We start from the raw sequence: 26574 nt of genomic DNA on the forward strand, positions 1-26574 counted from the left end.
GTACAATGTTCGTGTGATAAATGTACGAAGGCACATTAAACATTTAGGGACATGCAACTGCAAATGTAAAAAGTTTAATCTCTCACGGCATAGTTGCATATTATACTCTATCTGTCTCTCTTTACTTAGATGACTAATATATAAAAATATGTATGTAATATTTATAATATATAGGTTTTAAATATATGTTTTCTTTCGAATCTATTCTTATCTCTTTTTTTTTTTTTGTTAATTTTTTAAACATCCAACGCAAGTTTTTTATGAAAAAAAAGAAAAAAAAATAGTAGAATATATATATACGCATTAAAATGCCAAATATTATTTAATTGTTCTTGGCACATTTTGTTTACATTTTTTGAAAAAGAATATTATTATATTACGTTTGGTACGTAATATAAACATATGCCTGTTAAACGACGATATAAATGTAAATGAAATAATATGTAAAACAGGAAGAAAACATAAGATATAAAATGTATAAGATGTTTCATTAATATTCCAATCAAATGATAAAAATCCCCTTGCTAAAATATTTCTAAGAGCTTCTATTTTGAATGTGTGCAGGCTTATTCTCATTGGTATCCACTAAACAGGCCTTTAAATAATAAGTTTTTTAAATATAGAATATGAATATGTAAGTAAGAATATATATATGTATATGTATATATGCATATATATATACAATAATATAATAATGAAATATTTCAGGTTTGTGTTCAAATCATCTTTCCCATGTTGAATTTGATAAAAATAAACAAAAACAATAGGCTTGCGCCTAATATATTTAAATTATTTAATTGTAATTATAACTACAATTATAGAAATATATATATATATATATATATATATATATATATATATATATAATAAATATATGAGCCGTTTATCTTAAAAGTGGCATGAGTCACTTGTTTTTAAATGAAGATATTTAAAGATATGCGTTTTAACGTATTTTAAAATATTCGTGCCAACTTTCGAGAAGATTTTACTTCTATTCGTTATCTCGGATATTTAGATTTTTTTTCAGTATAAATGATTTCGTATATTAATTGAAATATCATAATTTTTTATTACGAGACTTACGCCACTTTCGAAATAAATGATTTATAAAAATTACTGACTTATGTTTATTTTATCCGATACGTATATTTCTTTAAAATGTACAGAGATCCCTTTAAATTGTAATTTATCTTATAGTTGACTTGATTTTTGTTAAAAAAAGTAACTTATTTACACTACTTTCAAAATAAATGGCTCATATACAGATTATCATCGGCAACCTATTGTTTTTGCTTCACAGATCGTAATATATGATTTATTTCATTTGGATGATGCCACGTGTGTGTTTTAAATTTATATAATATTGACCTTTTATGTTAAAAATACATTTGCAATTAAGTACTGTAAAATATATTCATTATAAAACACGATTAAAGTTACATACATTAGATGCAAATTAATTCTATCTTTCTTTTTCTCTTTATTTATAATTGAATTTTAACACAAATTATATAATAAAATTTGCAAAATATACATAAACGTATCATTAAAAAAATTTTCTTCAATCTAATCTACAATATTTTTCATTAAAAATAATTTCAATAGCGTAACAATGCCAATAATATTCATTAAGATCAAATATAGATAAAATATACCTACATGTATACCTAAAATGACTGCAATGGCGTCATCGATATCAAAGTTATTTTAATTAACTACTTTTCCTCTTCGCTTAATTAATTCCATTATTACTAATATTACTAATATCGCTAAATGAAATCAGAAATTCAATCTAAAAATAATATATAGATACATACAAAAAAAAAAATATACGTAATTTTATATAAACACAAAAGCTTACATAACATACAAATGCATGTGCGTAAATTAATGTACATCGCGTTCTGGGAAATATAAAATAACGTAAGTTACAAAAGTATAAATCTAAAGTTTATCTTTCAGATATATTCAATACGTCCACATATTCTTGTCGTTACTTTAAAAGACCGAATGTCGATGCACTTTTAAAATTGACGTAATATATTTGTGTGTCCTCTGTACGAGGATTAGGCAGATCAACTTCCACTCTATAAAAGTACATGCATATACATGCACTAATGACATTATTAACGTATAAGCCCAATGATGTAGTAAGTTGTATTAGTGTTAGTAACTGGAATAGTAGTATTAGTAGTAGTAGTAATCTTTGAAGAGGAAATGCTAAAAGAAGAAGGGAGGAAGGGGGCCCAGATCCCAGATAAAGCGTTTGACCCTCGCCCCTTCAATGACCTGACAGAGATATCGTTAGACTGAAAATCACTGACGTATCTCTACCACAGTCATATGTGTGTTCGTCGATCAGCAAACAAGCCATGCTGTTGCTGATCACAGTCCTTCAAATATTTCGAAACGAATGAAATATAGTAGACTATGTTAATCGTATAAACGAAAAAATATTTAGTGAAAATATTCATATTATTTACTCGAGAGAAAAAGAAATTCATTCAATTTGACATATATTTCGTTGTTAATATACATTTATTATTTTATCTTGTTAGTTTTGTCTTGTACAAACATGAGAGTCTTCTATAAACTTTTCTTCCTCCTATTCTGTTCTTCTTTCTTCGTTTGCCAAGCTAAGGATATCAAAGTTAATGGTAAGTTTTTAACGTTTCGTAATTTATAATTTACGATTTTGTAATTAATTTGATAATATTTAAATTTTCTTTGTAAATTAATAAAGAGATTTAACAAGTGTTTATACATTTTCCAGCGACAGAAGCGGAACAAATAGCCGCCGGTGAGAAACGTCTCGGTGATCATATACGTGCGATCTTGAAACATTATCAACAACATGATCCAGTTGGATTACCCGGTGCACCAATACCCGATCCCATGCCAGTGCCCGATATGAAACATTCTTTTTCCATGTACACCATGACTTTCAAACAGATCAACGTTTACGGATTATCCAAATTCCGTATCGAAAATCTCAAATCTGAATTAGCATTGATGCAGGTCTTATTAAAATACATCTAAAATATTATATTTTTCTTTTTTATTAAATAAATAATTAACAAATGATTCTTAATTTTTCTTTTTAAGGTTTCGGCTGCATTGAGTATTACGAAACTTGATATTCGTGGATTGTACACCCTGTCATCCTGGCTATCGAGATCAGCTGGCAACTTTTCTGTTATATTAACAGGTGTAAACATCAAAGGTGTAGCAAGATTGGAAGTTGGAGCTGACGGTAAATTGCAAGCTCAGGACATTGACATGGATTTAACTTTTGAAAATATCAACATGAGCTTCAAAAATCTTGGCTTTTTGGGCTCCGTTTTTCAAGGTGTTATTAACTCAGTAGGAACTTTTATATTCGATAGTATTAAACCGTTCATTTTGAAAGAAGTTAATACTAATATAAGGTAAATATATGACTAAATTATGATCTCTTAATTAGATCAATTTAATAAGAAAATTTTATATAAATAATTGTAGAGGCGAGGTGAACAAACAGATATCGCAGTTGCCGCAATATTTCCCCAATTCGATATCACCGTTTGACATGGCGGTTTCCGAGGGTCGTAGGCAAGTTTCACAAATGGGTTACGATCCGTATAGAGTTAAGGATTATAGTCAAAATGTTGGTATTTTTACCGTTATGTCATCGCACACTTGGATCACCGGGTTGGCAAGTTTTTATCGTATGGGTAACATTACCCTTAGCATGGAAAATCGGACCGTAAGTTTATCATCAAATATCTAATATATTTAAATTCCGGTAATGTATGGTAGGACTCCTGACGCAATTAATTGAATTTTTGTTTTATTGTTTAAACAAGGTATATGCGGTTTTGGATATTGGAACACAGGAGATCGAGGGAAGAACGCATTGGGAAGTAAGCGTAATTGGTGGCGTCCTGTCGAGAGCAGGTACAGTGTCCTTCACCGTTCAATACTTCAGAGTTCAACTAAACCTAAGCCAACCACTTGACACACGCAAACGACCAACTTTGGAAGAACTCGATTTGGAATTAGGCAACATTCAGGCACGAATACACGGTGCCGGTACTCTCGATTATGTTATGGAAGCCAGCATCAATATACTACCAAATCTTTTGAGGTATTAATCGATTATCGATCATTCTAAAGTTGTCAACAGATCGTGTGTATGTTAAAAATGTTATACAGTAGGACCTAGATTAACCGAGGTTTCGGTTTACACAAAATTGTGTGATGTACTTTATTGTTATTATAATTATATTAATATTTGAATTGTTTAACAATTATTTATTTTATTTGTAGGTATCAAATAATGGACGCAATCGAGGGACCTCTGAAGAGACGAATACAAGAAGAATTAAATAACATAGACGTCGAGAAACTTATAAATGAAAAAATACCGGAAATAGAAGAACACGCGAGATTCTTGCAAGGATTACCTCCACCCGACGAAATTATATTAGAGGATCCTGTACCTCCCCAAATGCCGGACGATCTTACTCCGTTTTCGGAAAGCGAAGAGGAACGAGGACCCTCGTAAAATTTTCAACTTAAATAAAGAGAAAGAAAGATGTTAAAAAAGAACAAAACAGAAAAACTTTTCCAATGAAGTTTTAATCTTCGAAGAGAAAAAAGGAACCACGTAAACACTCGATGTTGACTTAGAGACGTTAATTTTAAAATATATTTAAATTCTGTCTTCCAATCAGGTGTGGCTTTTTGCCAGAAAGTTTGCTCGCTATTTACTGCAACACGTGCAAGTGTGCGTGCGTGTACGTATATGCAGTTAATACTGTAATGTAAGTCAACTATGTAACAGGTACAGGGAATGATAAAAATAAAACTTCCAAGTGTGATTAAAGTAACAAATTATCCTAGGATATGATGTAACATGTGCTCTGCTTGTAGATAAATTATAAAAGAGAATACGTAGGTAGTTACGTAAGTGGAAAAACCAAATTTGGAATGTAGTTTTGTTAGTCGTCGATAATGAGATTAACATTTTTTTTTCTCGATATGGAGAGGATGCATTGCTGACTAACGAATAATTAAAAAAACAATAATAACAATAACCGTAAGTAGAATAAATGGAAAAAAAAAGAAATTCAGAGAGAAAAGTATTTTATATATGAAACAATATTTTATTTATTGAAAAGCTAAGAAAATTAATAGTATATTTTCGAATATCGAAAATCACAATTTGGTTTATGACTTATAACAGGGTGTCTCAAAATTATTTTTATCAAGAACTCCAATGCAAATCTTTGAAAACAAAGAAACAAATCTTACACATTGAGACTTTAATATTTATATAATAAATTTATCTATTGTTCTGTTCTATAAAGTAAATTTTGTGATACCCTTTAAATATAATTATGCGTGTGTATTATATATGCATGCAGAAGATTTGAAATATCTTTTTCTTTAACGACACTGTTACGCAGTGTTATGCATTCGGTTCTATCGGCAGAATCAAAAGCTTATTTTTAAATAAGTATGAAGTCATTTTAATGAGACGTATATATACACATAAATTGATTTCAATTATTCCACAACAATGATTCGCAGAACGTACCTATTATCTGTGTAATGCATTATTAAAACTTTACTCTCTCATAAAAAAAAGAAAATAATTAATTTAATGACATTCGAATTAAACACAAAAAACAAATTAGCATAAAATAATACAGAGGCTTTCAAACATACTCTTGATTTTCAATGGATAACATGATATACAATGATTTTCATTTATATAAATGGCAATATAACTTACATAATTAAAACTACTACAGATATCCGCGAATTTTTGTTTGGAATAATTTTAAATTCATAAATAAATGAGAAAATACAAAAAAAAGAGAATGAGATTAAGAGAACAAAATAATGAAATTAATTAATCATTAACATTTCGCCAATATTAATCAGCTGATATTATTGACAATATTAAAAAAGAAAAAACCTTAATAATTAGGGTTTAAAGTTTGGTGGTTTGTTTTGTTTGTTTCTTTGTTATTTTAAACGCCTTTGATGGCTGGTCTGTTTTGACGTTCGATCGGAACAATTCTTTCCCCAGGAGCAGGTAAAACAAGTCTTGGCGCGGTTATACTTAAAATACCATCAGAAGACAAGCTCGGTTTAACATGGCCAATATCGTAACCTTTAGGTAATTGATATCGGCGTACGAAATGTCGCGAAATGTAACCATGTTGATCTTTTCTTTCCTCGTGTTTACCCTCAACGGTAATACATTGGTTATCTGTTCTAACTGTTATTTCTTCTGGTGCAAATTGTTGAACATCTACGATGACCCGGTAATTGTCTTGATCCTGTTCAATACTCGCCGAACCTCCAACTTGTTCTTCTATTTCCTTCCAAGCATTTCGCATAGGAGCGAAGAATTCTTTGAACGAAGTCATTGATGGCGGTTTCATGATACCATCCCGGTTTGCTAAACGATGAAAATGTTCGTCCAATTCACGATGATAACGGTCCACGTCGTGCCACCAGTTACGGAAAAAATCACTCGGTACCAATGCCATTTTTCTTAATTTCCTATTTCTTTTTACTGCTCTGTTTGTTTATTTGTTCGTAGAGACTCTGTAGGAATCAACAGAATGTCAAAGTTAACGTGACTATGGGCTTTATGTTTGTATCATCGATAGAACAGCATTTGGATCGCTTATATTTCGTATAATAAATGTTTTCAATAATATTTATTTTCAATAATTATTAGAAATAGAAGATTGGAAGATTTGAATTAATAATGTAAATAAAAATAATACGTTAATATTAATTAGATGTGACATTGACATTCAAACCGGTAAACATATTTTGATTTCTTACTTGCGTTATTTGTAACGTCGCAATAACGTAATTACGACGTTTGAATAATTTCAGAATTTCTTATTCAAAATGAATACTTTCGATTAAAAATTAATAGTTTATTTATCTAATTTCTCCACTTTTAATAATTTGGTAATTAAACCATTTTTAATAGAATCATAAAAAAATAATAAATTATCACGGTCACCTTTTTAAAAAGAAATAAAGCTGTCGATTGGTCAAAGCAAATCAGTGCGAGCGATATCAACCAATAATCGAACGATAGACAAATAATCTCGAGAAATGAAATTAAAAAAGACGTACCTTTGAAATCGTTAATTCGTCTTCCGTCAATCTCAACAATTATTCACACACTTGTATTTATTCGTTTCACTTCGTTAAATCAACGTAGTAAATACTCAATTTATATAGCAAGATGAACTCTTCGTATATCTCGAAGTATTCTGATCGCTTTTCGAACTTGAACTAACTGCGACGTACAACTCCGCCGCCGTTTTATATCAACCAATGATAGCCTTTCGAGAGATTTCTAGAAAGCACATGCGCATATCGAAGTTTCATTCTCAACGAAGACCTTATTACATTAATCACCCTAATGATAAAAATATCTTTGAAGTAATTAATCTAACAATTGTTTTTCTTTTTCTAAATTACTAATATAGATTGTATATTTTTTATGTTATTTTTTTATCGTTTTACTTTTATTGTAACTAAAGTTATAGTAATTTAAAAATTTGTCGACTTTATTATAAGTTATAATTTATGAACTATCATTTTTTTTCGATGTAAACATTTATCTTTGCGTAAAAATATCATTCCATTTTCAGTAAATTACTTTAGCCATTATTTTTAAACTATTACTACTTAGTACTCTACTAAATTTTATATAAAATTATAATATCATACGTAACAACATATTTTTAATTTGTTCATCATATTTTTTATATATTTGCATTACTTCTAATATTTTTAATAAAACAAATGATCGATTTTTCTTCATAAATTGATGATACGTGAAAGTAAACAATATTTAATAAAAAAAATAATAAAATGTAAAGGGATGGGGAAAAATATTGATTGAATACATCCCTGGCACGACTGCTGCTCCATCCAGTATCTACGACTCGCGTTAGTCGCATCTTTAGATCTTCCCACTCATATTCATGTGTTTCATATATTGTGTATTATTCTCTGCATATCTTTCGTGAAGCGCATAACGACGAAAAGATGTTTCTCGTTCTTTCCTTTCATACCAATGTATTAACGTAAAATAAATTCTGGCTCGATACGAAATGTTACTTTCTATATATTCACAAATTTGCACATCAAGACATTTAAATATTTATAGAAAATTCAACTTTTTCTATTCTAGATTTCAATAACATCCATTCAAAAGTATTTTAAAATTTAATTACGAATGAATTTCAAATAAATCGAAAATATTTGATTCTAATAATAAATCGGTATTTCGTACGTTTTATGTTACAATATTTTTGACAATGTTTACATAATGATAATAACATGTTTTTTCTAGAACATTCCAAGAATTTTCCAGTGTATTTTTAAATAGATTAGATTATCATAAAATGCGTTTCGATAATTATTACGAAAAGGATGAATCGGTTTATATTAAAAATTCAAAATAAAAATCCATAAAAGTATCATCTCTGTCAACCATTCTTGTATATGACAAATACGAAATTAGATGTATGACAATAATTATGCATTGAGTAATCATGCATATACATTAACTTGCTAATACGGATTAGGAGATTAATCAATCACGTCCAATTATAATCTAATGTTTATATGTTCTTTTTGCTATTTAAAATTATCTTCCTACAAATACGAGGATGGGTCGAAAAGTTTAAAACTTCGACAAAAAAAAACTTTAATTTTTTATTAAATTAAAATGAACTTGACCGAAACAAAAATTGTTTGTTAGGTTCCAAAATTTGCCTTTTTTTTTTAATTTTTAATTTATTCAAGAATTAAATTTCAAAATGCAACCTTGGCCGCACCTTTTCTTTACTAATCGTCAAATGTAAATGAATATATTTATGTTTCCTTTTTAATAATACGAATATAAATAAATTAAACTAATTTAAGGTTACGTTTAAATAAGAAACGAATAAACGATGACATTTAAGTCACACGTTGAAACATAATATTGGAACGTTAACGTCATTCTCTTTAGCTTTTAATACTATAGTATTTTCATTGCAATGGAATCAAAAGAGTCATCGAAGAAAATTTTCATCCTGGAAATCGTCCAAAAATATATGCTCGAACTAAAACAAATTTTTCACGCATTCGCGCTCGAGACGCCATCTTGAGGTTGAACTAGGAAACGTACGAACTTTCACGAATGCTCTCGATCATTGCCGAACTCGTAACGAGGTAAAATTTAATCTTTCTATTCGGTATTTTCTTTTTTAAGAACATAAAAATAAAATATTAAACATTATTGTTACAATTTAAGATCTATTTATGATTATTTCTTTGAGGTAGTCGATAAAATTTGATTACAATCGTCTTATATTACATAAGATAAGAAAATATTCTATTACTTTCTAGAACATTCTCGAAACCCATATAGTTTTTTTCAGTACAGCTATTATTTTAATAATAAATAGTAATATTGCACATAGTATCTATTGCAAAATGTGACCATTTTTTAAGACTTCTATTACAGGTACAACAAATCTAAAGAAATCTATTTGTAAACTTTAAATTATATGCGAATGTTAAAATCAATCAAACAATAGTTTATAGATTTCGTATGGATGTTAAAAATATTCATTAAAAAAATAAACTATGGCGCGAAATATAAATATATAAACTATAAATAATTTGTACTATGGAAAATTCTTTTAACAATTATCGATAGACAAATCTTACAATTGTCAATCAATATTTTTAGAAGATAAAATAATATATATCAAAAATAAATTTCCCGTATTATCCGTATTTTTTCTATAAATTAGGTGGGTTTATCAACAGGTTGTAAAACTTTATACGGATTAAGTATTCCTCTCGGGTCCATAGTTGACTTAAGTTGTTGCATCAATTCAATTTCCGATTGTGTTCTGCTCAAATGAAGATATTTAGTTTTTTTAAAACCTATACCGTGTTCTGCACTAACGCTACCGCGAACACTAGAAATATATTCGAAAATGAATGGTTCTAATTGCGCCGCTATGTCTTCCTGGTACGTTGGTATTGACACTTGTACATGAATATTTCCGTCACCTGAAAAACAAATATAACATTAAAATTAATATAAAATGAAATACGTAAGATTACCGTAAATGTAATACAATTATTATTATTATTAATATATCATACCTATATGACCATAACCACTTATTCTAATAATACGCGGATCGCGTAAGCGTTCTCTTAAAACCTCAACAACTTTATAAAAATATGGTAGTGGTAATGAAACGTCGTATTTAAAGACATATCCTTCGCGCAAAACACCTTCGCTAATTCTTTCTCTTAGAGCCCAGATATTCTGTAAAAAGAAAAAATTATTTTGATTTTAATTTGCCTTCGTAACATTGTAAAAATATTTCAAAAGATTATCGTCACCTTTATTTTCGTACTATCCGAAGTGAGAGTACCATCTTGCACAATATTTTCATTAAGAACTTTTTCAACGAACGCAGTGAGTTTCTCTTCGTCGTGTGCCATGTGACTACCGGATGTCTCCAACAATACGTAAAAGTCATGATCGCGACCATCAACCGTCAGCAATGGATTCTGAAGACCCAAAAGTTTAGTCGAAACATCGATCGACAATTTGTCCATCATTTCGCAAGAGGATAAAATTTCGGCCAATTCTTTCTTAGCCAAATGATAAATTTTCAATACGTTGTCAAAACTGTTCAATCCTGTTTCCAATAAAGACAATCAAAATCAATAGAATCAAATGTATGAACAAATATGAAGAAAGAAATAAACAAGGGTTGGGGGGGGTGGATGAATTCTTCTGATATGAAATTTTAAACGCGCTCACAGATAACGATCTCCGAATTTGCAACGACAACGTCGCGCGAATTAATTTTAGCTGTCCCATTTTATCGTAACGATGTTAATTCGAAGATCACTTGACCTTTCGCACATACCACGTTTATATAAAGATGCGAGAAAGTTGTGCTGGAAGTTAATTCGCTTTTAGAATTGTTTTTTTTTTTTTTTATTTATATTTTTAACAACCTTGACTGACACTTATACAAAAATTCAGTCGTCATAATGAAATTTTAAGATTTGATCGCGGTTCCAATCGGATCTTCACATAGAATGACTAATATTAAGAAAATACAAATTTTTATCGATATTTTATTACTTGGAGAAAATGATCGTATTCAATTCGTTTGTATTCAATTAGTATTTATTTATTACTTACCAAGAAATGCGACATTTATGGCTTTGGGTAGAGGCGGACATTGCACGGCGACTTTCGTTACAACACCCAAAGTTCCTTCCGAACCGATAAATAAATGCTTCAAATGATAACCAGTGTTATTTTTCTTTAAACCGTTCAAACAGTCCACGACGTCGCCATTAGCTTTTACCTGGAAAATAAATTTTTTTTTCAAGCGCGAATAAAATACAAATACGTAGTGAAAAATGTATGAAATTTTGCGAACGAACTTACTGCTTCGAGTCCGAGAATATTTCCATGTAAATTACCGTAACGAAGTAACCTAAGTCCGCCAGCATTTGTCGAAACGTTGCCTCCAATCAAGCAACTTCCTTTTGCACCTAAATCCAGGGGCATCATGAGACCAAAAGTGGATAAATGATTATCCAAATCCTCGAGAACGCAGCCAGCCTCGCAAATAATCACACCTGAGCCAATGATCGGAAAGAAAAAAAATAATTAAAAAAGAAAAACGAAAGGACAGGGTTGAGAAAGTTGATGAAAAAAATGGAAATCCATTTGAATGGCTGTTTCGTTTCCTTCCTTACCGACCTGCCATTTCATTAGTTTCGATGATCTTATTCATAAGTTTCATTGATAATACGATTTCATCGAATACCGGCGTACTTCCACCCACTAAACCGGTATTACCACTTTGTGGACAAACAGCTAAACGATTTTCATTGCAATATCGTAATATTGCTGAGACCTCCTCGGTTATCTTTGGCTTTAATACAACTCTACTATTGCCTGAAAGTTAATACAAGATTATTAACTCGCTTTCCGATACGCAGATATTTCAATTGACAGAAAACGCGTACCGTGGATGCAAATATTAAACGTGTAAGAATAAAAATTCATTCGTAATAATAAAAATGAGTAGAGAAACGAATCTTCGCTTTAATTTGATTTATCTGATAAAATATTTATTCGGATCTATTATTTAGTATGCAATTATTTTGATATACGTACCTCGAACAGTATTTGCAAAATCGATATTGTAACCATCGCATTCGTCGGGATCGGTGATAACGCGATTGCTATCGAGCAATCTTTCAAAAAAATTAACATGTTCGCTCGTGATCATGGAATATGGACCACGCTGTGTCTTATATCTTATCGATGTTAATTCTGGCTTTGTTTTTTTCGCATAGTAACTTCGACTCCCATATCCATGATTAACGTTCAACGTGCACGCCAAGATGCACTTTCGCAGTATTCTTCGCGTTTGCATTTTCTACAAGAGACTATGAATGTTTTTTATTACTATTATTAACGGTTGAACGAATTACTTTGTAACTCTTTTATCGGTCATTTAAATATTACAAAATATAAATAAATCAATTGTGTGTGTAATTTTAAAGAAAAATGGACGTTCTGATTTTCGCTACGTTCAAATTGCATTCTCTTTACCGTGAAATTTACATACACACGCGAGAGATAAAACCGAACGATAAAAATGCAATATTACGTTTACTATGTAAATAAATAAATAAATAAATAAATAAATGTATAGGTATATATTTATATGTGAAAATATTTCATTTGATAAATTCTCTTTTCGTGATCCACGTATGTTCAAACGTTTTATTAAATGTTTTATGGACGCATAAGTAATAGTTTGCAAATGTAATAGTGACACAGATAAATATTTGAATAATATTTTAGCGATATATATTATTACGAAGTTTTTTTATCGATCGCTATAATATATCGTTGATGATTTAAATGATAGAATACGGTTTGAATGGATCACATTGTCTGATACTATGTGATCAAAGAATCATTAACATAATGAATACATATGAAGTTTCTCAAGCGGACATTGTATCGAGTTACATCACGTAAATTATATACATGCATTCGTATTTACATATTTTATTATTTAAATATCAAAGTGTTTAACATCATTAATTGTTAAGAAAACATATAATGAAAATGTAACCCAACATTTTCTAGCCTCATACTTATCACCTGCAACAATGATTGGTCATACACACATTAACTCTAATTTTTTCAATACTAATCTATAACATATCGACTACTCGATGAGTTTATCGAAAATCGATGATAAAATTAATCGCTGATTGGAATAAATGAATTTTTAGCGATTCTGGCCCCTTTTCATTCTTTTCTCGAATCAACGAAGAAAAACAAAATGGCTACCGGTAACGGCACCCCGGTTGGTCTATACAAATATTTCTGAGCAATGAACTCTCTCCTAGCGTTTCAAGACGGAGATACAAAAAGACGAAAATAGGAAAGAAAGGAAGACACGAACCCAATAGAAAAGTAGTAGATATAAAAGAAAAGATATAAGATATAAAGAAAAGTAGCAAAAAGAAGATGTCAGGGTTCGATGGTATAAACGAAAAAAAGAAAATAGAAAAAAATAGTAGAAAATAGAAGAAAATATCTTCGGACGGTATCATAATATTCTTATCCTTATCTAAAGTCACAAAAGGCGTATACGAGTGCAAAAGAACAGCAGCAACAGCAGCGACAGCTGCTCAGTCTCTCAATTATATGTCCTCCTCCTCGTCCCCCCTCTACGCGGTTCACCACCACCCCTCTTCTTTTGCTGGTCGTCTACCTCCTCCTCCTTTTTCTTTTCCTTCTCCCTCTTCTCCTCCTCCTCCTCCTCATCGTCGTTCTCGACGAGTTGCTTCCATTTTCTAGTCGTTAATTCGCGGCCTGATCGACGGACATCGGATATTATAATCTACATCTCCACCTCCTCCCCCACCCCTCGACACGCAGAAGCGCATAGGGTCTCAAGCGATACGCCGCGTCAGTGTTACGATCTCCGAGCGGTGGGGAAATAAGGTCAGTACCAGAGCCGAGGGAGGAAATGTTACTAGACAGAGACAAAGCAAGGGACAAAGAGAGAGAGAGAAAAGAGGGGGTAATGGAGGGAAACCGAGAGAGATGGATGGACGGCGACCGTGCACGAAGGAGAGAGGTCGATCGAGTGCTGGACGAAGTGGGAAGGGAGCCAATCGTCGTAACGCCTCGTACATTGCTGTATATATACATATATATATCTTTCTCTTTCTTTCTCTCTCTCTCTCTATCTTTCTCTTTCTCTTTTCATATACCGTGTTAGGATGTGTGAATACTTCTATATACTTACACGATACATACATGCAACTGATTCAGATTATTTAATAGCATAGCAGCGTGTTTTGTGTCGGGGACACGTGATGGTAGATTATACTTAGGGAAAGAGAAAGAGTAAAAGAGAAAGTATAAGAGACATTGTCTAAAAAAGAAAAAGAATAATAGATAGATTGATAGAAAAAGATGCATATAGAAGGCTTTAAAAGATGCCCGATGAGGAAGGAAAATGTGTTTATGAGAGAAAGAGAGACAGGGATAGACGGAACAGAGCGGAAAACGAAGCGAGAGGGAGACCACCAATCGTCGCTGGGGCAGAGCGTATTGGTATGCAGGCGAAAGGAACGCGATCCTGTAGGGATTCGTTTTACTTTACTAACACATAGGGTAACTTGATATTCGGGAGATATAGTCTCTCCCCTATGTGTTGGCGATGGAGTTGGCGCACTAACACATAATATCGAGGAGAGGGAACATGCATACAGGCAAGGACGAGATTTCTCCATGTATGGCATACATTCGTGAGTACCTACACGTACGTTAAAGAGTATATGTATTTACTAATACGAGCAGCGACTATACTACTACTATTATTTCTACTACTACAAAGAAGAGTTATATTCGTGAATATGAGGAGATATAGCGCATTGCTTCCAGGGGGCGACGCATGCGCAAAAGATAGTTGGCTCTCGAGCCAATTCCTCGGTGGCGGGTCGAATCATTAACTTGTTTCCCTGGCAACGTTGCTCGGACCGAACCATTGGCCACAGGATTTCCCCTACTTTTCTTACTGTACGCTCTATCGGTGGAATCGGGAAACTACGAAGCTTCGACTCGGCTTCATTCGGCTGTATACGATATCGTTATATTCCTAACCTCTATCGTAAGCAAGACTATAGCGTCCCGTCACCAACACAATCTTACCAACACCAAGCGCGCATCAAGCTCACCAACGAGAACTACCAAAGTAAAAACGTTCCTCGTGTATAAACGTGGTCGTAAAAGCGGGATTGGCGCGACCGCGACTTCTTCCTACCCTCCGCAGCGATGCGTCGAACCTTGCGTCGAAATCCGAGACCGGTATCGGAAAGATGAACAATAAATCGATCCTATTTCTTTAACTTCTTTTATCATCTAAAATCTTATTCTTTTTTACACGATGACTGACTTACCGATCACCATTGTCTTCTTTTATCGAATAATCTCCCTGATAATGAGTCAATGAACAATATTTAATTTTTGATTTCTTATATTCTTGGAAAACAAAATATATAAAAAAGATATATGCTATCCAAGTGGGAGACAATATGTAGGATGCATCGAAACGTAAATATTTACGTTAATTTTCCATACACCTGTTTGCTTTTTATATTCACTACTCTACGTGACATTCCAATTATATGAAACTTAATATATGGACGAATTTCTTAGGATAACAGAAAAGTAAGAAAGAATTTTATTTAATACAACGAGATAAAGTAGAATAATCGTTGAATAAAACTTGACCATAATAGTTTGGGTTCGAATCAGGAGGCATCGATCGATCGTATCGATGTACCATTAGATTTCCATCTATTTATCTCGGAATACTTCAAATCGAATTTGATTATTTCGTTTATATACTGTCGATAGATTAATTAAAAAGAAAAAAAACTTGTTAAATTTATAATTAGACAATACCGATTGGATGAAAATTTTCTGTAGGACAGAGGCGGACCAATCGAGTACACGTCGACTCTACGGGGTTTCGAGTAGGGAAGTATAAACTCGACTTAGACAGCTGTGTCAGTGACGTAACTGGTCGTTAAAGACCCAGTCCCAAATCTCTCACGATTTCGATTGATCATTTTTTTTTATATCTTTTTATTCATCAAAGTTATGCAATTATATTTTGAAAATAATTATTAAATAATTTGTTAATAATTTATATATATTAAATTAATTAACGATGATAAATATAGAAAACAAATACGATTTTCAAAGTACAATATTTGTTGTCATATTTTTAATCATTTAAAATTAACAAAATATGATTTGTTAAAGTTTTAAATTATTATTGAAATAATTTAATTTTTTCAATTAAAGATATATGAAATAATTTATCTGTGTATATACTTTTAATTTAATAAGAATGTACGACTTGTAGATTTTTATTTTTATCTATTACGATTTGTAAATTTATCTCTGAAATAAATGAAATTATTAGGTGATAATAATAACGAAAAAACAGGAATCAGATAAATTAGAATAAATGCCTTTTGAAACTATACTGGTATACAGTTTGATAGTAGGGGAATGTAACATAAATCACGTACATTTTTCATACGATTTAATATGAATATTTTAATATCCTCAATTTGATCGAAAAATTATTGTTAATAAATTAAAGAAACATTTTATTAGAGCATTTTTTATTAGAACTTTTATTTTTTGTCTTTCGATCCACAATTATTCCTAAATTTAATTAATCTTTGTATCGGTTAGAAAACAAAACAGCAATTTTACGAAAAAAAGAATCTTCGATTTTTCAAACTCATAAAAACCTAAACATCGACGATAAGACGAAAAGAAAAATATATGGATACTCGAAAAGACAATAAGAGTAAAATATGAATACGAGGAAATAAGTTGAGCCTATAAAAAATGCTTTAATGAAATTATCCATAAGATAAGAATAAAAAAAAACAATAACTGTATTAATAATAAAAAAATGCCTTCAATGTAGGACAAAATTAATCTATATCATAAAAATATTATAGAAAAATTTGATGCTAAATACACGTAGTGTAATCTGCATTCATATTTTTGATAATTCGAGTATTTAAACTTCAATGAACTTTTGTTATATCTTAATAATAATAAAAATAAACATCAAAGTAATAAAATTATTTGATTCCTAAGATATTAACTGAAATATAAAAAAAAAAAAAACAAAAAGTGTATGAGATCGAAGATACAGGGGATATTCGTTCATAGGACCGTACCTGGCTGTATCACGAGGCTATGCTACAAAATCTTTGGTGGACTATAGTCTCGTGTACGTATACAAAGTCCAGTTGGTTGTGTTAGTGCTCTCAAAATCGAGTGGCTTGGGGCGAGTGTTAGTACCGTTACGAAGCATGCGCCCATAACCACGGTGTCCAATAGCCCCGCCTTTTCGACGCGAACTGATGCCTTTGGGATTTGTCCTCAGTCGACCAATCAAGGAAGAGCTTGTCCCGACGAGGGGTTAGGAGACGTAAGGGAAAGGATCGTTTTTGAGTTAGTGGGGGTAAGAGATCGGTTGGAAGGGGGACGATCCTTGAGGATGACGGAATACGTGCGGGGTAGTGGGGGAGGGTAAAGGGGCTGTCGAGAGAGGGAATAGAACACTCGTGTGCTTTGCGGGAGCAGGGAAACAGCAGCAACGAATGCGACGGCCGATACTTACAAAACTCTGCGACGTCGACGCGCTTCACGACGCTGTCTAAGGCCTCGAGGATTCATATTTTCCTAGAGAATCGAAAAACTTTGCTGGCTTTCTCATAGTTCGATTAATCCAACGAGTCAAAATAGTGTTCGAATCGTTGTTTTATTCGCGAAAGTGGTGAAGAGGAGGTGGAGGAGGAGGTAGTAGTGGAGGTGGTGTTAGTGTTGATGGTGGTGGTGGTGGTGGTGGCAGCAGCGGCAGTGGCGACGACGGCGGCGGTGGCGGCGGTGATAGTGGTGGGTGGTGGGTGGTAGTGGCGAACAACGACAGCACGACATCAACATACAACACCGAGAACGACAACGGTGGCTGTTCAGTGGCTGTACGTTCAGAAACGTGCATAGGTGTGACTGCGCAGTCGCTATGTGAGTAGTACCTGACAACAAGAAGAGTTTCTCCTATGAGCTCCATGGCTGCTTGCCTGACTCGAGACTTTTTCTCGTTGCCTTTAAGAACACCTTTATTTTCTTTCTCTCTTTCTCCTTTCATTCTCGAAATCGGATCAAACAAATTCGAGTTATACACGTTGGAAACGATCGTCGCGCTGGTCGAGAAGAACTCTGAACTTTTCTCGCCGCGTCCCGTCCGTTCTTCGAACGTAACACATTTTTTGTTTTTCTATATAATCCAATATGTCCGTTGATAGGAGGGGCGCGCTGTCTTTATCTTTCCTTCTTAAACGAACGTTTCTCTCTCTCTCTCTCTCTCTCTCTCTCTCTCTCTCTCTCTCCATCATCATTGTACGAGATCGTTGTAATGTGTGTAAGTATAAAGTAGGAGTCCCGCGCGCATTAACACGATTGGAAGTATCGTGAAGAATAGTAGGTATATGTATGTATGTATATATATAAAGCTTGACGACTCTCTCGCTGAGAACCGCGTGCTGCTGGCTATGTTATTATCATTATTATCGTCGTCGCGCCGTTATTGGCATTATGGCGAGATCCATGTTGCGTGCGTTTGGCCGCCCCCTGGAGGCTTCGGTATCTCGCTTCTCCCCTACCCTAACTTGTCTTTTCTCTTCTCTTCTCCTCCTCGTCCCTCTGTACTCTCTGAGCTCGCACACTCGCCACCATTTCCGTCTAATCCCACGCTCTCTCTGCTCGCCGGCTCCCTCCCGTTTCTCCACGCCTTTCAATCGCGTTTCCCGCTCAATCTTTTCCTCTTGCGTCTCTCTTCTCTTCCCCCCTATACTGCGACCCATCCTACCTTCCATTCCTTTCGTTTGTTCGCTCGTTCCTTCTCTTTCTCTCTCTCTCTCTTTATGCATTCTCTCTTTTTCCCCTACCCTTTTCTCTCTCCCTTCTTTCTTTATCTCCTTCCCCCCAACCCCACTTCGTACCAACCTACTCCTTTTTTTCCACCGAGACTAATTATGGTGGTCTCTCCGACAGACGGAGGACATTTTGTTCCCGAGTATTTTCAAAGCCATCCTAGCGTAAGATGGATCGCGTGGATTTTCATTGGATCGATATAGCTCTCCATATATTATAGGTAGGTACCTTCTTTACCGTTCGAAACTAATGAATTCTCTTTTCCACTATATTCTTCACGATTCTTCTTTTCTATTGGTCCTACTAACTTGCGATGGTATCGTGTTTCACTACGAATAGCGTCGTGTAAATCTCTCGAACGATTATATGAAATTTCCTTGAGTTTAGAAAATAGCTTCTTGTTGTTTAGGATTCTTCTTATCGAAATTATGCTTGTATTCAATATAATTATATTTTAACATATTTATTACAAATATTTTGTAGTGTTTTATATATAAATCACGTATTTAACTTAATACGCGCGGAATTATTATGTTAGTAGGAATGAAGTATAAATTTAAATTCCACCAATGATCATCCTTCATTCAATGTGAGTGGTTTACAATGTATCAATCATATATACGACATCATATACATATTACTAATTAGGGGGCTTGGATTGGTAAAACATTTCTTTGGTTTCGTACAATAGTGATAATGTGATTGGTGAATTCTAATTTTTTTACTTTTCATTGATTCGTTCAATTATGATTCGACTCAGAGGTTAACTTTATGAATGATCTTACGTTTTTCATTTTGAAAATGTTTAAATTTCTATCACGTTGCTATTCCTTTGTTTATTTTTTAAAAAATGTTTTTAATAATTTAGATTTTTACATAAGATGACAATGCAATATGTTTGCATTTAAAATCAAAGCAACGAAATAATATTGATTTACGTTATATTTAAAAATGATCCTTTAAAAAATTAACAACGATTTTCATACATCTTTCTAAACGTTTGATTTTCACGATCACGTTTTTTTTCTTATTTATGATCAAATCATTTCAAAGAATTTCCTAACCTAAACATTTAATTACATTTTAAGCTTTTCCAAAATTTTAACAATGGAATATGTTTTATTATTCATTTTTAAGCATGAGAACGAAATCTACGCTAAAATTAATCAACATAAGTGTTTTTTCTTGAGAATATCAAATGATATCATTTTTGCATATCTAACTTCATATTTTTCTAATGAAATAATTGTTTAATGTAATATAATGATAATCGATGATAAACTTAAGAAATTACTCACCTATTTCTGAAGAAATTGATAAATTTTTACCTTTCTAATTCTTAACTACTGCAACAATATGTGTTCACACTTATTAAGCTCCATGTGACACTGATCATGCTTGGTAAGACTCGAAACCAATATTAACACTATCTCATTTGTTTGAGGTTATGAATATGTGAATATTACAGAACACAGATTGTGCAATAGATGTTTGTCAAGTTCATTGATGATACACGATAACAACAAATAATGAATAAAAATTTAATCGATAAAATAAAAGAAACGAGTTGTGCCCAAAGGTCACGTGACCTTTTTAATAAAAAAATAAATAGAAATAAAAATGTTAACCAATACATTCACAAAGAAATTAAAATGAAATGATAATTTTAAATAGAAAGTATGAGCTCGAAAATGATTAAAAGATATATACTGATTAGAATAAAATAGTAAATAAAGCAATTAAGTTGTTATAATAATAAAATGTAAAACAATTATCGCAGTAACAGCACTGAAGATCTTCGGGTCAATTACTAAATTTCAAGTAATATCAAATGATGACTGCAACTCATGAGCTTCAACAACAACAACAAAACGTCCAGCAGCAGCAGCAGCAACAACAACAGCATGTACAACAACAGCAACAACAAGTGCAACCGCAACAAATTCAACCGCAACAAGTACAAGCACAACAACAGATTCAGCAGCAAGTTCAGCCTCAGCAACAAATGCAAGTACAACAGCAGGTGCAGCAACAAGTACAGCAACAAGTACAGCAACAAGTACAACAGCAACAGCAGCAACAACAACAACAGCAACAGCAACAACAGCAGCAACAACAGCAACCACAACAACAACAAAGTAATGGGCCACATAATGTGGTACCTACACAAGTACAAGTTCAACCACAGGTAGCAGCTAACATGCCCCAACAACAGGTATAAACGATATAAATACGTAATGAGATTTTTGTTGTTCTATAATGTTTAAAAAATAAACAAACATATTAATTATATATTTGTATCAGTTACAGGGAGCAGTTGCTGTGTCAATGCATCATCAGCAACAAGGTGTTGGTGGTGTATCTATGGCATTATCTGGTCAACAAGGTGCAACAACTATAACCACGATGGCTGCACATCCTCAGGCAGTTCAAGTTATTCAACAACCGATACAAAGTCAAGCATATCATTTGCAACAACTTTATAATACTCAAGCTCCATTATTGATGCCTGGAAATTTGGCTCTTCATCCTGCAGGAATAAATCCATCTTCGATTCAGGTATAAAGAAATTCCAAGTTATTTTAATAATCAATTTCTATCATTTTACATTGGACATATTTTTAAAAGGAGAATATCCATAGAATACTTTACAGGTTACAACAGCTGGTAAGCCTTTTCAATCTGCAGCACAACTGACACCTCATATGTTAACTACAGCATCAACACCTGACCAAGGTACAGGTCATCCTGGTGCAGGAGGGACTAAAGTTCAAGGATTTCCAACGAGTTACTTGCCTGTACCAACTTCTGCTACTCCTGATGCAGGACAAGCATTGGTTTTTGGACAGCTTGGCGTTTTAGGCTCGCCACAACCTCCACCCTCGCTACAACAACAACAGCAGCAGCAATCTGCAAATAAACAAGACCAAGTACAAAAGGTAATATATTATTTTCATACATACTACATTACTCTATAAAAAATCATATTAATAATATATGAATATTTTTTTAGTATACCACATGTACAGCGGGTACTCCATCCGGCGCAAGAGGACCAGGAATGCAATTTGCACTTTGGCAGTTTGCACCTCAAGTTTGGACTGGATTACAACCACCAGCTGTTCTTACTGCTGCTCCAAACCAAATATTTATTCGAAGTCCTACACAACCTGACATGTTCATTCAAAGTCCACAACCCATCCAAGCCCATAATGGTTAGTAATCGTAATTTATATTTTATATATTTATATATTTTTTGGATAACATTTGGTTAATCGTAAAAATATATTTGTTATAGCGTTAGCCACCCAACAGCAGATTCAAGGAGTACAGCAAATTGCGGCCGCTAGCGGGAAAGCCAAGGTAATGGACATACAACAATATCAAGCGATGAAAAGCAAGCAGAGCACAGGAGGACAGAGGCCACTTAGCATTTTACCGTCGTCGCTGCAAACTGTCAATATACGAGCTGCAAGTTCTGTTTCTACACAAACTGTTCATGAAGTACAAGTCACGGTACACGCACAGGTTACTATGATTAACATTTACATCAGTTAGGAAAAGAAATTTTTTTTAAGTGGTGTAAATGTGTCATAATGTATTGTAAGCTGTGCTTCAGCATAATATTATTGCCAAACTCAATAATGCCGGTATAATATATTTATCACTTTCTTCCCTCTAGAGTGGGAAAGTGAGCGGGAGCGGGAGTAAGGGTCGTGGTAAACCAATTCAATCGCCTCAACAACAACAACAACAACAGCAGCAACAACAACAACAACAACAACAACAGCAGCAGCAGCAGCAACAACAACAACAAACGCAACAAGCGATGCAACAACAACATCAACAAGTGTTCATTCAGCAAAAGCAACATCCTCAACAACAACAGCAACAACAACAACAGCAACAGCAACAATTACAACAACAGTATCAGCAACAACAAGTGCAATCTACCCAACAACAAATCCAACCTAAGCCAATGATGGGTAAGAAATATACTATGAAAATATATAGAGGTAAGGAATAAATTGATGCTTTTCATAATTCATTAAATGAATAATTTTCACTGTTATGTAGCAGGTATGGCTTTACAGCAACAGCAGCCACCTGGAGTAGTCTTAAGTAATGAACCAAGACCTATAATGCCTGTAGTATCGGTAGGAAGTGTTGGGGTTGCTGCTGCATCACAAATGAACCAAGTACAGCAACCTCAAATGTCTGCTGTACAACAGCTTCCAATACCGGTACAAAACTATTATCATGTAATGTATACCCTACTGCTACGACTATAACTATATATTATTATCATTATTATTAAATAAAGTAATTGCATTTACAAATAACACATGCAAAATCCTTTACAAAGTTTGTTTTAATTATCTTGTTTTTTTTAGGCTATCAATCCGACAATATTAGGCAATCAAATAGTAGGCGCAGCATCTCAAGTTCAACCTGTACCAATAGTAAATAGACCAACCGAACAACAGCCTCATGATCCTAATAATGCTGCGATGATGATAACGTCGCCTGATCGTAATCATCAACCTGACTGTCCGATAATACTACCATCAACAATTCTTCCTCCTGCTAACGATGATAATAAAAATATTAAAAAAGATGAAATTTTACCAATAACTGTGGAAGAATTACCAGTACCTCCACCAGATGTATCAGGTATGTGTATGATTTAATAAAACAAAATTATATATGAATTATACGTAAATACACGGAACATATTTGCATCAATGTTTCTTTTTTCTTTTTATACAGATACCGATAATTCCAAGCTGCAAATAAAAGAAGAGGAAAATAATACCTCGAAAACGGACGATAAAACATGTAACAATCCATTAGCTGGACTTGCCAATACAGTCAATTCTATTACCAATGGCGCAGCTAATGAAGAATCAACAAATGTTTCTGTAACTGTTCCTCTAACAGCAAGTAGTAAACATGCACCTCCTAAGGCTATGGTTAAACCTCAAGTTCTTACGCATGTGATTGAAGGATTTGTTATACAAGAAGGTATATATAAATATGTTTAATCCTTTTGTTGTTGTATGCTTTGATTCAAGTATTATGGTAAAAAAAAAAAAGAGAGTTCGATATTTGAAGGGTTTATAGTACTCGCCAAAAGAATATAAAATGTCTAACATGAGCCCTAAAATACAAATTTGCTTAGAATATTTAGTATTAATTAACAATATTTTTGTTTACAGCATCCGAACCATTTGCAGTTAATCGAACATCTTTGAATAATACAGTGGGCCAAGAAGCAACGAATATTTTAAATCGTAACAACTCGTCCGAAAAAGATAATCCCGATGAACCACCGAGTATGATAAATTTAATTACAATTGATTTTACTCTCTCGTAAAATTTGTCATATAATATAATTCGTATTAATATTTTAAATCTAGGGAAGAAACATGCTCCAAATTACAACGTAGACGATGATGGCAACAATACTCATGTTGGCAAATGTGAAAGTTGCGGTAACACGATAGACGAGCAAAATATTAAATTTAAAAAGGATAAACGTTTCTGTTCTGCCATTTGTGCGAAAAAGTTAGTGCAATTTATCATTATTTTTTTTTTTTTTTTTTTGCGTGATTAACATGAGCATACTTCAATTTTGTAATCGGTTATAATTATTGTTATATAAATTTGCAGTAAAAAACGTGAATCGCGTGAACGCGATGTCATGGAAAAACAATGGTCGGAAATGGAAATTGACATTAAAACTAACGATGTAGATAATAATAAGAAAAATGGAGAAGACAAATCGTTGTTAACGACTACTACTACTTCCTCCGTAGATGATTCCACTCCAAAAGTGAATCCTGTTAAATGGACGGTACGTCTATTGATCTAATATATATTTTTATTAACAATTTGAGTCCCAAGGGTAAATGTCAAGCGGAGCGACCACATAATCAATCGCGTATTGCATTTCAATAAAATGCCACTTTCCAACAAGAAATCTGAACGCTTGGTGCTCAAATGGTTAATTGTTTAACTTAATACAACTTGTTATATCAGCCTAATTTTTTTTAATATGAATTTAATAAATTAATTGAGATATGCAATGAAAATCATCTTTTATGTTTGTAGGTAGGAGAAGTATGCGAATTCATTCGCGGTTTACCAGGTTGTGCCGATTACGCGGAAGACTTTGCCATACAAGAAATCGATGGACAAGCTCTTATGTTGTTAAAGGAAGATCATTTGATGTCAGCGATGAGTATTAAATTAGGACCAGCATTAAAAATAGTAGCCAGAATTGATTCGATGCGTATAGAATCAATGTCCAATTCCAATCCTACATCTAACAGCTCGTAAATTATTTATCCTTCTGCATTTGTTTTTTATTTATAGACTCAGTCTAAAATAATCATTTAAGAGCTGCGGAGGGTTTTGTGCAAAAATTATTCAATTCAATAAGAAATGATAAATATTTTATTATCGGCAATATCACAGAAAAAATTCGTACTTGTGTAAATATTTAATTTAGATTTTAACGAAAGAATTTAATTCAAATAATATTATTTCTATTATACTCTGATAGGAAAGAACAAGTATTTACTGAATTGGAAAGAAGTGCATACAAAAACATAGGAAATAAAAAAAAAAAAAAACAGACGATAATTTTATAGCCTTAAGAATATTAAAGAGAATTCTGCAATCAGTTGGATTATACATTAGATCATTTTTCATTTCTTGTAATATTATTTATAGGATTATTGTAAATATTTGTTAAATGGTATATCATAGGCACGCAATTATATTCTTAAAAAGGAAACTACAATATTTGCCTAATATATATATATAAGAATGAAACATAGAATTATTTAAAAGTAACATTTCTACGAGATACAAGAGAAAATCATTGTAAGTCATAAATGTTTTTTTGTAAAATGTTGTTCGATCATATATATATATATAAATTCCTTACTTTTTACAAAATTTCTATACAATGTGCATTTCGACTTATAATGATTAAAACTCTCTTTTGAAATCATGTGTACATAACATATATATAAACGCAAATGGATCGACAAAATTGTGTTTATCTGTATGACGAGTGCCGTCATATATATTGTATGTATGAATGTTTTATAAAAAGTACAATTTTATAAAAAAAAAATTGCGTACAATTAACAAATAGTCAAGAATCTGAGTACAAAATGTGTCTATTATGCAGAATACAAGCATTGTACATAAGATATTTAGAGATACGTGCTGTACTCTGTGTTCAACAAATATTATTTTGGGTTTGCATTTGAATGAAAACGAAAAAAGACCATCATGCTCAAAGATCATTTTCAAATTGTAATTATGTTACAATTATTTGCTATTATAGCAGATTTGTAACATTTGAGAAAACATACATTTCCGGTACTCCTGAACATATATTTTGTAAATGTATCACTTAC

The 26574-nt window shown here is 32.6% G+C and overlaps 4 protein-coding genes across 18 annotated transcripts; 2 read left to right on the forward strand and 2 right to left on the reverse strand.

The window, feature by feature from the left end:
- The first annotated feature begins 2477 nt into the window (after positions 1-2477).
- On the forward strand, positions 2478-4875 carry LOC122521947. The gene is made up of 6 exons (XM_043642698.1): positions 2478-2657; positions 2774-3018; positions 3106-3428; positions 3502-3745; positions 3846-4126; positions 4309-4875. Exons 1-6 carry the CDS (start codon positions 2576-2578, stop codon positions 4544-4546), a joined length of 1413 nt encoding a protein of 470 aa, XP_043498633.1. The 5' UTR covers positions 2478-2575; the 3' UTR covers positions 4547-4875.
- Positions 4876-5911: 1036 nt separating this feature from the next.
- Positions 5912-7336, reverse strand: LOC122521948 (protein lethal(2)essential for life-like). The gene is made up of 2 exons (XM_043642699.1): positions 7153-7336; positions 5912-6603 (listed from the first exon to the last, which is right to left on the reverse strand). The coding sequence occupies exon 2, from the start codon at positions 6543-6545 to the stop codon at positions 6021-6023; it is 525 nt and encodes a 174-aa protein (XP_043498634.1). The 5' UTR covers positions 6546-6603; positions 7153-7336; the 3' UTR covers positions 5912-6020.
- A 2033-nt stretch (positions 7337-9369) lies between these two features.
- On the reverse strand, positions 9370-20525 carry LOC122522662 (D-2-hydroxyglutarate dehydrogenase, mitochondrial). 3 transcript variants are annotated; one of them, XM_043643940.1, is made up of 8 exons: positions 20437-20525; positions 12251-12515; positions 11831-12028; positions 11513-11706; positions 11261-11429; positions 10444-10745; positions 10198-10366; positions 9370-10101 (listed from the first exon to the last, which is right to left on the reverse strand). In XM_043643940.1, exons 2-8 carry the CDS (start codon positions 12510-12512, stop codon positions 9833-9835), a joined length of 1563 nt encoding a protein of 520 aa, XP_043499875.1. In that variant the 5' UTR covers positions 12513-12515; positions 20437-20525; the 3' UTR covers positions 9370-9832. The 3 variants fall into 3 exon arrangements, with proteins under 3 accessions (XP_043499875.1, XP_043499874.1, XP_043499876.1); XM_043643939.1 differs by having other exon boundaries at positions 12251-12525; XM_043643941.1 differs by lacking the exon at positions 20437-20525 and adding an exon at positions 18241-19488 and having other exon boundaries at positions 12251-12525.
- LOC122522660 (polyhomeotic-proximal chromatin protein) lies at positions 18104-25826 on the forward strand. 13 transcript variants are annotated; one of them, XM_043643927.1, is made up of 15 exons: positions 18104-18229; positions 19259-19358; positions 20919-21353; positions 21443-21697; positions 21781-22077; positions 22152-22353; positions 22437-22666; positions 22821-23124; positions 23216-23400; positions 23533-23812; positions 23909-24163; positions 24358-24474; positions 24559-24706; positions 24812-24995; positions 25253-25826. In XM_043643927.1, exons 3-15 carry the CDS (start codon positions 20970-20972, stop codon positions 25478-25480), a joined length of 3069 nt encoding a protein of 1022 aa, XP_043499862.1. In that variant the 5' UTR covers positions 18104-18229; positions 19259-19358; positions 20919-20969; the 3' UTR covers positions 25481-25826. The 13 variants fall into 13 exon arrangements, with proteins under 13 accessions (XP_043499862.1, XP_043499872.1, XP_043499873.1 ...); XM_043643937.1 differs by lacking the exon at positions 19259-19358 and having other exon boundaries at positions 21781-21805; positions 21875-22077; XM_043643938.1 differs by lacking the exon at positions 19259-19358 and having other exon boundaries at positions 21793-21805; positions 21875-22077.
- The last annotated feature ends 748 nt before the right edge of the window (positions 25827-26574 follow it).

Source organism: Polistes fuscatus, unplaced genomic scaffold (assembly GCF_010416935.1).
Source record: "Polistes fuscatus isolate 324 unplaced genomic scaffold, CU_Pfus_HIC Scaffold5, whole genome shotgun sequence".
NCBI classification, from domain to species: domain Eukaryota; kingdom Metazoa; phylum Arthropoda; class Insecta; order Hymenoptera; family Vespidae; genus Polistes; species Polistes fuscatus.

Bases quoted from the DNA above. Each gene is read 5' to 3' on its own strand.
- LOC122521948 (XM_043642699.1), bottom strand. From the start codon at position 6,545: ATGGCATTGGTACCGAGTGATTTTTTCCGTAACTGGTGGCACGACGTG.
- LOC122522662 (XM_043643940.1), bottom strand. From the start codon at position 12,512: ATGCAAACGCGAAGAATACTGCGAAAGTGCATCTTGGCGTGCACGTTG. The intron at 11,430-11,512 runs GTAAGTTCGTTC...TTTATTTTCCAG, and splicing joins ATATTCTCGGACTCGAAGCA to GTAAAAGCTAATGGCGACGT. The intron at 10,102-10,197 runs GTATGATATATT...TTTGTTTTTCAG, and splicing joins AAGTGGTTATGGTCATATAG to GTGACGGAAATATTCATGTA.
- LOC122521947 (XM_043642698.1), top strand. From the start codon at position 2,576: ATGAGAGTCTTCTATAAACTTTTCTTCCTCCTATTCTGTTCTTCTTTC. The intron at 2,658-2,773 runs GTAAGTTTTTAA...TACATTTTCCAG, and splicing joins TAAGGATATCAAAGTTAATG to CGACAGAAGCGGAACAAATA. The intron at 3,429-3,501 runs GTAAATATATGA...AAATAATTGTAG, and splicing joins GAAGTTAATACTAATATAAG to AGGCGAGGTGAACAAACAGA.
- LOC122522660 (XM_043643927.1), top strand. From the start codon at position 20,970: ATGATGACTGCAACTCATGAGCTTCAACAACAACAACAAAACGTCCAG. The intron at 21,698-21,780 runs GTATAAAGAAAT...GAATATCCATAG, and splicing joins TAAATCCATCTTCGATTCAG to AATACTTTACAGGTTACAAC. The intron at 23,813-23,908 runs GTATGTGTATGA...CTTTTTATACAG, and splicing joins ACCTCCACCAGATGTATCAG to ATACCGATAATTCCAAGCTG.